At 40.2% G+C, this 12026-nt stretch overlaps 1 protein-coding gene across 1 annotated transcript; it reads left to right on the plus strand.

Moving 5' to 3' along the window:
• The first annotated feature begins 3661 nt into the window (after positions 1-3661).
• C3H2orf49 (chromosome 3 C2orf49 homolog) lies at positions 3662-11512 on the plus strand. The gene is made up of 4 exons (XM_060769719.2): positions 3662-3860; positions 6077-6243; positions 7575-7941; positions 9926-11512. The coding sequence occupies exons 1-4, from the start codon at positions 3699-3701 to the stop codon at positions 9980-9982; spliced, it is 753 nt and encodes a 250-aa protein (XP_060625702.2). The 5' UTR covers positions 3662-3698; the 3' UTR covers positions 9983-11512.
• The last annotated feature ends 514 nt before the right edge of the window (positions 11513-12026 follow it).

A 12026-nucleotide genomic window follows, 5' to 3' on the forward strand; every position in this document is an offset into this window, starting at 1 on the left:
CTCAAGCAGGGAGCTTTGAGATGGTAGAACAGAAGCTCTCCGAAGCTCTAGGTGCTCTTACTGCCTATTACAGGGAAAACCATCTGATCCCTAATCCATCTAAAACACAGACATGCGCCTTTCACCTTAAGAACAGACAAGCATCCCGAGCTCTGAGGATTACCTGGGAAGGAATCCCACTGGAGCATTGCAGCACACCCAAATACCTGGGAGTCACTTTGGACCGTGCTCTGACCTACAAGAAGCACTGCCTGAACATCAAACAAAAAGTGGGCACTAGAAACAACATCATACGAAAGCTGACTGGCACAACCTGGGGATCACAACCAGACACAGTGAAGACATCTGCCCTTGCGCTATGCTACTCTGCTGCTGAGTATGCATGCCCAGTGTGGAACACATCTCATCACACTAAAACAGTGGATGTGGCTCTTAATGAGACATGCCGCATTATCACGGGGTGTCTGCGACCCACACCACTGGAGAAATTACACTGCTTAGCCGGTATTGCACCACCTGACATCCGCCGGGAAGTAGCAGCCAATAGTGAAAGGACCAAGGCAGAGACATCTCCAGCTCATCCCCTGTTTGGGTATCAGCCAGCACGTCAACGACTTAAATCAAGACATAGTTTTCTTAGATCTACAGAGACACTTGCTGGAACACCCCAGCAAGCGAGAGTCCAAAAGTGGCAGGCCCAAACCCAGCACCTCAATTCATGGGTGATACCAGATGAGAGACTCCCCCCTGGGCACTCAGAAGACTGGGCGACTTGGAAGGCGCTGAACAGATTGCGCTCACGAGATGCAGAGCCAATCTTAAGAAATGGGGCTACAGGGTGGAATCCTCGGCATGCGAGTGCGGAGAAGAACAAACCACTGACCACCTGCTGCAATGCACCCTGAGCCCTGCCACATGCACGATGGAGGACCTTCTTGCGGCAACCCCAGAGGCACTCCAAGTGGCCAGATACTGGTCAAAGGACATTTAACCAAATACCAAATTTACAAAATCTGTGTGGTTTTTTTTCTTTCTTTTTTTTTCTTTTTCTTTTTAATCTCTGTGTTTGTTTTGCTCTGTTGGAATTGTAATACAATGGTTGCTGATGACACGATAAATAAATACCTCCATGGTCATGTGGCCAGCATGACTGCACCACTAATCTCACTTGCTTATATGGTTATAACTCTGAGAATCACACATAAATTGATCTTCCTTTTTTCAAAAAGAAAAGAGCCAACTATGCAATTGGCCTCTCCTGGAATGCATTAAGATGGAAATGAATTCTGAACTCTTGACTATACAGTGTTCCCTCACTACTTCGTGGTTCGTTTTTAGCAGACTCTCTGTTTCACGGGTTTTTGAAAATATCAATATAAAATATTTACATCCAGTGGAGGCCAGGGACCCCAGAAGTGCAGCTTGCCTGAGGGACGGCGGGGAAGGCCTGCCTCCCTAGCCTCCACAGACCCTGGAAGTGTGGTGGCCTGAGGTGTGGTGGGAAAGGCCTGCCTTCCTGGCCTGCTGCCACCTGCATGGCTCTGGAATGACTGCCGGGGTCTGTGGAGGCCAGGGAGGCAGGCAGGCGCTCTTGGGATGGGCCGGGAGTCAGGTAAGGCAGCACGCGTAAGAATATATAAAATAATGTTTAAATATTAAAATTAATATGGCGTCCCTACTTTGCAGATTCTCACTTATCGCGGGTGGTCCTGGAACGGAACCCCCGTGATAAGTGAGTGAACACTGTATCTTCTTTCTTTTATATATATAAAAAAATGCTCTGTTCATTTTGAGTGACATCATAACTCAACTGGACGAATTGCCACCAAATTTGGCTACAAGGCACCTCTTAACCCAAGGAGTGACCATCACTCAAAAATTGATTTTGTCATTTGGGAGTTGTAGATACTGGGATTTATAGTTAACCTACAATCAAAGAGCATTCTGAACTCCACCAATGATGGAATTGAACCAAATGTGGCACACAGAACTCCCATGACCAACAGAAAATACTGGATGGGTTTGGTGAGCATTGACCTTGAGTTCTGGAGTTGTATTTCACCTACATTCAAAGAGCACTGTGGACCCAAACAATGATGGATTTAGACCAAACTTGGCACGAATACTCCACATGCCCAAATGTGAACACTGGTGGAGTTTGGGGAAAAGAAACGTGACATTTGGGAGTTGCAGTTGCTGGGATTTATAGTTCACATATAATCAAAGAGCATTCTGAACCCCATTCAACCAGGCCCGTAGCCAGGATTTTGATTCGGGGGGGCTGAGTCTAAGTGAAAGAGGGTTTACCCTAGCAAACCTTTTGCATCATTACCCCCATGCATATGGGATATATTGAGAATGGTGATCAGATCATGATATTAATAAACATAACAGTTTAAATAATGTACCAGTAAGGCCTTCTCGCGAACCACCATGAGAATTTCAGGGGGGGAGGGGCTGAAGCCCCTATAGCCCCCCCCCCCCACATGCCTGCCACCAACGATAAAATTGGGCCAGACTTTCCACACAGAACCTCCATGACCACCAGTACAATCTCTTTGGTTTTATTTTCTGTTATGGAAATCAATGGCTACAATGAAAATCACCTTTATGTGAAAATAAGGGAGAGAAAATAAATACCAAATGCACTTTAAGAGAGAGTTAGTACTGTCTGCACGCTCACCTATCTTTAAAATATCCAACCTATTTTCCTGGATATGCCCAGCATTTTAAAAATTTTGATTCTTACATTTGGCTCTGCCACAGGTTTTTAATTGCGTCATGTCACTATTGTATTGTTTTTGCTTTGTTATGAGTTATTTATTGTTGTATTGTTGTTGTTATGTTTTTTTAATATTTTTATTGAAATTTTTTGAAATTTTTATTGTTGTCATGTTTTATGATGTATTTGGGCTCGGCCTCTTGTAAGCCACACCGAGTCCTGTGGGAGATGGTAGCAGGGTATATATCAAGGTTTATTATTATTATTATTATTATTATTATTATTACTGCTAACACTCTGTGACAGTTACCATAGGAAACATCTTGTGTTGATTTGATTTAGCTGACTTTACCTACTGGTTTAACTGGTTTAGAAAAGTTGTGGAGGCAAAGCCAAGCATTTGTAACCAGTAAAGCAACTTTCTAAGTTAATTATTTGCTTAGTGTTGGTGCAGCAAATAGTAACCCAAGACTGTCCTAGGAACTAAGGGCCCTTCCACACAGCCCTATATCCATATTAAAAAAAAATCCCTGTACGAAAGCCTTCACTTGGGTGGTGGGCAGTATGGTGTTTGTGGAGGAAATTGAGCACTCTGAGCTCCACCAAAGATGGAATTGGACCAAATTTGGCCTACAGAGCCCCTATGACCAGCAAAAAATACTGGAGGTCTTTGGGGGAAAATTCACCCTTGATTTGGGGGAGTTGTAGTTCACTTACATCCAGAGAGCACTGTAAACCCAAGCATCAATGGATCTGGCCTCCGTTTACATGCTGACACTGCTATATTTACGTTTTAAAATTTCAGGGGGGAAAAATGTAAAAATAAAAGTGGCAAGAAAAAACTCTGAAATTCCCGATCTGGTCTACGAGAGGTGTATCTATTATTTTCTTATCTCTGTGAAGCCCGCCACAGCCCACTTTATTGCCTTTCGATAGGAATGCCGGGTAACCGGAAAGACAACGCGAGGGAGACGGAATGCCTGAGTGGCCAATCCGGATCGCGTTCGGCAAGATGGCGGCGCTCGGGGGCCGAGGGTGGAGTGGCGGGGAGGGCGGCGCGCGCGGGGGCCCGGACCCTCTGCTGCTGCTGCACCCGGAGCTCCTCTCGCAGGAGTTCTTGCTGCTGTCGCTCGAGCAGGTAAGAGAGCGCGCGCTCTCCGGCGGAAAGGGGCGTGGCCAGAGCTGCGCGGGGGGCTGCCGAAATCGACCATGACGGGCTTTGCAGGCTTATTCCCAGAGAAGCTGAAAGCCCTCTTTCCTCAGCTGGGGGCTCTGCTTCCGGTTCCCGCTGACTTGTTGCAAGGTAGCCCAGCCTGCCCCTCTGGCGCAGGTACCATGATTTCTATGGAAATCCTAACAGGTTTCTCATTGTTCTTGGTACTATTATTATCACCATTATTATAAAACATAGCATGGAAACAGATACTCGGAAGGCACCAAGGCCTATCAGCCCTGGTTGACGCAATACAGGGTGCATTTGCACTGTGGAAGGAATGCAGTTTGACTCCACTTAAACTGCCACTGAAATCCTGGGAGTTGTAGTTTGCTGTGGGTGCTGTCTCAGAGGAAGGGTCTGGCAAAGCCACCTCTGAGTGTCCCTTGCTTAAGAAAACCCTGTGCAATTTGTGGCAGGCTACCTATGCGCAAGGCCACCAGGCGAAGAGGTAAAAACTTGGCTCTTTGAGCAAGCTTTTGAGAATGTAGCGGAATACATAACATGGAACTATGAATGATGAACACGGAATGGCTAGACGATCTTATTAGAAAACATTTTTAACAGGATGACACCGATGACTAGATGTTTTAATGGTTTTTATATGTGTTTTTATATTGTTATGTTGATGGTTTTGAATTGCACTTTTTTGAATGTATGGCATCAAATTGTGCCAACCTATAACCCACCTTGAGTCACCATATAGTTGAGAAAGGCAGGCCATAAATATCATAAATAAATAAGAGGCCAGTAAAGAAAAGGGCCAAAGAACAGGAAAGGGACCACGCCTGCCTCTACAAAGACCTTTCAGGACACCATTTGCTTCCTACCTTACAAAAGTGTTTTACTGAAAGACAGCAGTATGTCTCATGCCTTTGTAAATTTATCTGAATATGTATTTGTTTATGTATTCATTGTATTAGTAGTTTACATTTGCTGAAAGAATGTGAAGGAATGGAGATACCTGCTGGGTGCTTGTTGACAAACTTATTCAACATAACCATAAAATAATTCTTGTTACCTTGTATGAAAGCCTTCTCTATATGATGTTTGTCTGTTTTGTAATGTGTCATTTTATAACCTGAAGTGTATGTCTTATATGATTTGCAGTGTCCTTATCTCTATATACCTTAAAGCAGTGGGAGGGGCTGCAGGGCACATGACTGACTCAGTGACAGTTTAGAATGTTTGGGTTCAACTAAGATGACAGTTGAGGAATGTCAGTTGAGGAATGACTGTTAGAGAAGGTTGTTGGGCCTTGAATGAGCTTGAGTATAAAGGTTTGTCAGAGTGCAGAAGCTCATTTTAGGAAGTTAGAAACTGTTGAGGCTTGAGTTTTATTTGAAAATAAACACTTATTAAATAGAGCTGTATAAAACAACATAATTTACGAAGAAATTGTTAAAGATTATCGACCCCTGACAAAAATGTGTGTGTATCTTTAAATACATGAAGTTATCAGTAAACAAAACTTGTTATCCTTAAAAGAAGTCTGCTTGCATTATTGTCTGCTGAAAGCATCAAGCAGAAACAAAATATCTACATGCCCAGCGATCATCCATTACCAACTAAACTCTGCTATCCCAATTAGGTTGTGATCCTAACAGTTCATAGTCTATACACCAATGGTCAGTGATTCTAACAGGTCATGATCCATTATCCTCAATAACCATCTGGGTAATTACAAACATATGCCAGGAAATTGTCACCTTTTCATGTATCTTAAAGTCAGATGCTTTGAGCATCTCAGAAGAGGAATGGCAACGCCCTCTGAATATATCTTGCTAAGGAGAACCTGTTATAGGTTCATATTAGTCCCACTACAAGTAAAAAGAAGTTGCACAGCAAAATGAAGATGAACAGCATGAGATCAGTTGATATAACAGTTCTTTAAAACTGTAAAAGAACTGTTATATTAACTGGCTTCTTGAGCTATTTACTTTGGAAAAGCCTGAAATTATTCCCCCCCCCCCCCCCCCCCCCCGTGTATTAAAGACCCGCATCATATTTGTGTCCATTGGCTGTAAGTGTTTTTTCCTCCCTGGAAGAAAATAGCTGGAGGACCATTTTGAGTAGTATTGCTTTGAAGTGAGTAGTTATGTTTCTTGTCACAATTACATTTTTGTATTTCTTTTCAACAGAGGAATATCCCTGTAGAAAATGAGTTGAAGGTCAGTAAAGATAGCCTTACTGATCTCTATGTTCAACATGTTATACCATTGCCTCAGCGGGAATTACCAAAAACCAGATGGGGGAAAATAATGGAGAAAAAAAGAGGACAACGGGTGACGAAACATGACATGAAAAGGTAATTGCTTCTTGCTCTTGGAGTCTGAAATCCTTCAGAAACATGAATACATAGGACATTGCTGTGTCCATTTAGCATAACATTTCTAAAATGAATGGTACTCTCCAAGTATTGACCAGTTTGTTTGTTTTTTTATCTCTCAGCTACAATCTTATTTGATTAAGAAATCATAATGATTGAGACTTGTTCCTTCTTATTGGATAAGCAAATTGATTTTTATTTTATTGGATACAGTAATGTTATATCCAGAGATAGATAGATAGATAGATAGGACAGTTATTAACATTTTTATTAACATTTTATACCACTTTTCATTTAAAAAATCAAAATAACGTATGATCGAAATAAAATAAAAAACAGCTGCTAAAGATAATGGCTGGATTTCTCTATTATAGTCAATTAAGTATTTAATTAGGTAGCGTCTTCTAGATTGACACCACAAAATCTGATAGAGACATAATTCAATGGGGAATGTGATGGGGTTTGCAGTGGGATTTGTATGCGAATGGATTACAGAGCTGAGTATCTAGCTACTGCTGAGTAGCCAAATAAAGTCATCAAAATGTCTGGAGTATTCCTAAGCAAGAAGAGCTAATTCAGAGCAATAAACAGAATGGCAAGGGCCTCAGACCCACCTACACTAGTTTGAAACTGTGCTATATGATCAGTGTAGACTCATGTAATGCAGTTGAATTGCATTATATGAGTCCACAATGCAGTTTCAAGGTTCATTATATGGCAGTGTAGATAGAGGCCCTAATCAACCTTAGAAAAGGCTCAGTTGACCTTGGTTATCTCCTGAAAAACCCCTTTGCATAGATTACGTAGAGCACAAATATAAACAGGATGGCCCTGCTATTGAAGTAAACAAACTAGCTTTTGGGTATCTGAGGCAGTATCAATATTGCCTATTGCTGAAGTATGACTTGAAAATCATGTATGTGACATTAGAATGGATTCATGCTCTGGCTGAAAAAAGAGATCGGAAATCTCTTTTTGTTAAAATTATAACTTTTTGTTTAAAACTGTAAAATTTAGGAAAGCTTGACTATGACTGGTATGAATATGTTTAGAATAATAATATTTTCATAATTTTTATATTTGACTGTGATTCCTGAGGATATTAGAAAAATACCATCTTCCTCCAGACAAATTTCGTCTTAATTTCAGTGCCTTGTGATTTAAGTTCAGTAACTAGGGGAAAAAATTGAAAATTGGGCTTACTTCCAAGAAGTGTTGATAGAGAAGTGGAGATTTTCTTTGTGATTTTCTTTGCATCTGTAATCTGTTTCTAGGGATGTTACTTTACTGTTTGTTTGTTTTTTGTTCAGCTTTGCTACTGTAGAAAATCTGAGGAAACGCCCTCTGATAGTATTTGATGGTAGCTCAACAAGTACGAGTATAAAAGTGAGGAAGACAGAAAATGGAACTGTTGATGGTCTAAAACTTGCCACGGGAAATGCAAGTGCACCTTGCAGGAGACGCTCTGTTTCTTCAGATTCTTTGGCGTGTGTATCTGTTTCCAGTGATTCATCAGACTTTAAAATAGACACCAGGATTAATGAAGCAAAACAGAACAATATTAGAATAAATAACAATATGGCTTCTAGTCAAAAGTCCCCACCTTCGCTGCCTGTAATAGGGACTACTGTTGTGAAATTAAAGAGAGCTGCTCCAAAAGAAGATATAGATGCATCAGTGAGTATACATTTGGTGATCTGCAACTATTCTTTTTTAACCAAGTGCATCTCTTAGTAGCTTACATTTGAGTTTTATAACTGTAATTGAGTCTCTCTGATTGTTCAATGTTGCTGCGACTTTGACACAATTGTATTATTGTTAGAACAGTGGTTCTTAACCTGTGGGCCGTGGCCCAGCAGTGGGCTGTGAGAATGAAAATCTGGTTTGCAAACCTCCTCCCCTTTTACTTATTTATTTTCTTTTATTTGTTTTATTTCCGCTCCTTTCCGCAGAGCTGACCAGCCCTGCCCCTTTTGGTACTAATGTTGGAGAGTGGTCCCTTGTCAAAGTGATCTCCGGTCAAGTGGACCCTAGTCAAAAAAGGCTTGGGAATCACTGTGTTAGAATGAGTGTTAAAAAGTTAATGAGCTTTGGATTTGGAGTGTCAGATTTTTTTGGGAACATGAGGAGCATAATTAGATTTTCATATTTAAAAAAGCTTCTTCCGGAGTAGGTTTTAGAATGCAAATTAGTAATAATAATAATAATATAATAATAATACTTTATTTATATTCCGCCCTTCTCATCCTGAAGGGGACTCAGGGTGGATCACAGTACATATACTTGGTAAACATTCAATCCCTTTTTGTATAGACAATAAACAGTCAGACAACAGAAGGAGGTGGTTTGTTTCAATTCAGTGTCCAGCTGTTTTTTTTTTGATGCCATGGAAGGTTGGGCCTGAGTCCAGGGGGTGATGTTGCTCTATCATCTATGACAAAGAGCTGTCAGGACTTCCTCCTTCCTTTTGGTCGCCCAGCATTTTCTGATCTTCTCTTTATGGCGTCTTAAAAACCTCCCCCGCTTTTTTTAGCGGTACCTAATTTCTCTAAGTACAGCTAAAGCTGTTTTTGAATTGCTTAGATAAACAATGAGCTAGGGTGTCATTTGGCAACTCATGCCAAACCGGGGGTTCGAACTTGCAACCTTTTGGTTGATCGATCTTACAATTGGTGACGATTTACCAGCTGTGTTTACCAGCCCAGCACAGCTGGTAAATCGACATGAATATATCGAGTATTTCAAAAAGATGGACCCAATTTCGTTGCTATGTCTCTGCAACTACAGGCTGCCTAATACTGAAACTCTTTTACCACTTGAAAGGGAGGGGAACAGAGTTTCAAAGGAGTACCTGTAGATGCCTCTTCCGGGGCACAAACAACCCCCAGTCTCAGTCATGCGCAAGATGACAACTCTGCATCGTAAGAGCTGATGAGATATTCCCCATGTGCAGAGTTCTTTTTTTTAGATTTGTTTCTGGCTCAAAACGGTTAATGAAACCTGATAGTTTGATCACTCATTAAATCATTTTTAACTTTTTGTATCATTGAAATGTTGCCATTGTGAAATATGCTCCTTTTGAAATTCAGTACATCATTTTGAAACACCTTGTATTACACCATTGACTTAACTGTAGTTATCCACATTCTGGTTCCTCTCCTGTATTCCTTCAACTTGTGTCAATGGCTTGGAAAACACTCCTTCTGCAAATTTCCTTCAGCAACCTAAGACCCAATCCAGTATTTCCAATACACTACCTAGTCTCAACTAAAGTAACATATTTAATAGATGCCAAGTCTACATGTAACTTAATGGGTCTACCCGAGTAAGTGTTGGCAACTAGGCCAAAGGAATCATGCAGCCCTCCAGACTGCAGCTTCCAGAATTCCTAACTGCTGTCTAGGACTTGAGGAAGTTGTAGTTCTAACAACATCTGGAAGGTTGCACAATTCCATCTTCGAATCTAGGTCAACTTTCCCACGAACATTTCTGAACTTTGGGAGATTAATTTTTCTTCTTTGCGCCTTTCTTGTGTCATTGGGACCATATTTTTAATTCTGCCACTAGGTGGCAATACAAACCATACTTCAGAACTTTTGCTTTATTATTTTTAATGTTTTAATGTTGCCAGTCTAACTTAGTTTATCATTTTCATCCTCAGAACGACCTAAAGCCCTCTGACTCAAAGAAGAAGATCCAGCATGTAACATGGCCATGAATGCACAAGGTGATTGAAGTGTAAATAATGTTCAGTCTTCATTTCAGAATGGAAGAACTGAACAGCATTGCAGATTGTAATGGATTCTCCATAATGTTAGTGATGCCACAGTTTGATTCAGACACCATATTTTAACTCATTACCAAAAGAGCACTTCTTGTATTGCACTTTGAGTTACTGTCTTGCCCTTTTAGTGGGTGGTTTTGGTGGAACAGAAGTGGGCTTCCACCATACCTTTGGGGTTTTCAAGTGTACTGTAGTTCAGCCTTTGCATGACCTAATCAAGAGAATCCATGTGAGTTCATAACTGTTCATGTTCAGCTATAGAGTACTGATTTGTTCAGTAAATACAAATCTCTGTACAAACGTATCTAACTGCAATTGAAATTTGTACTTTCCCATTCTACTGGATTTTCCATGGTAATTAAATAGACTTTGCATAAAATAGGTTGTTGGCAAGGCTAGAAAAATATTCAAATTCTTGGGCACAAATACCAAGTATTTCAAAGACGTCTAGAGTTTTCCAGTCTTTCTATGAGAATGTTATTATACCTATAAATGTAACAGGAGGGGGATGACTGAATTGTGTGGTGTCTTTGCTTCAAATTGAAGTTTTTGTTATAACTGAAGTTAAATAGATTTCTGTTGTCTTTGGAGATAACAGGTAGATGAACAGAAACAAATATTGTACTTTTATACACTTGCATAAGTATTTTTGATTAAATACTTGTACATTTGTGGAAAATGTTACTTGCCTGATTACTGAATGCCTGATAAAATTTAGGAGGAAAGCTCACACTTGTTTGGGCAGTTTGAAAAGAAGGTATTAACTTACTTCACTGTTAAAAGGCAATTTAAGTTTGCAAAGAAACATCTTGCTTTTTAAAACTCTGTGGATAAATCTGACAAGTTTGTTTGGAACTGTATGGATTCTCCTTTGGATCATGTGAAGTATAAATATTTGACCCACACTCCCAGGCACAAAATAAAATTAATCATATGCACAAAAGAAGTTTTATTTACCTAGATTCTCTGAAGATACTGGCAGCATCTCAACATTAACTCCAAGTTTCAAAACTTAAAAATAAAATAAAATTGTTAATATGCAACTACTGTAGAATGAAATGCAGTTGGAGTAAGAATGGTCCACCTTACAGGAAAACAGTGTGTAGTGCAGCCAGTATTGAGTACATTGCTTCAGAGATTTCAGTAAGACAAGTAAGTATATACTATGGACCTGTTTCAAAAGTAAACTAATGAGAAATAGAGGCCACACTTGCCTGCCTTTGAGTAAGTGCCACTGAAGTTAATGGGACATGCTTCTGAGTAGACATGCTTAGGATTGCACTGTACAAATTCCACTAGATCATAACACGTAAGTATGGTGTGTTTGCAGTGTTTGCCTCTACCTGAATACTTGTGCAAGTTTTGTACTTTAGTACAGCACATTTTAATTTTGTGTGTTTTGTATCTGAAAAGTTGTCTTTTTATTAGCCATATCTGGTTTCAATAAACAGAATTAAAAGTGAATTCTTGTTGTGTGGATGTATTAAATTAATCTGCAGAGGGAGAGTGATTGTGTAGGCATGCTTCTTCTCTATAAATGCTTGCAAACCAGGTTTGGAGCTCAAGTACATTTCAGGAATCAGCTTTCAACCTGGATGTGCAGATTGAACTTGCAAACCTAAAAGTAGAAGTCCAACCTTGCCACTTTTTAGATCTTTCTAATCTGGCCACAAAGGTCCCTGCTTTAATTCACTCCCAAGCTATTGTAATGCATTCTCTGAAGGTTTCACTGATCAAGCTATTTATAGGGAATATTCAACTTCTGTGTTACGATAGATTCACTGATTACCTATCTAGTTCTAGACACAATGGAAAGTACTACTTTTAAAACATAAGGTCCAAAAAAAAAACCCCTTTAAGCCTGGATTATTTGAACTACAGCTCATTCAAATTATTTTTTTCTCATGAACTTTCCAAAGGCTTTTAAGATCTTTGGGGGGGGGGGGCATCTTTCTCACCCCACTGCTCTCAGGGGCAC

This window comes from Anolis sagrei, chromosome 3 (genome assembly GCF_037176765.1).
Source record: "Anolis sagrei isolate rAnoSag1 chromosome 3, rAnoSag1.mat, whole genome shotgun sequence".
Taxonomy (NCBI): Eukaryota; Metazoa; Chordata; class Lepidosauria; order Squamata; family Dactyloidae; genus Anolis; species Anolis sagrei.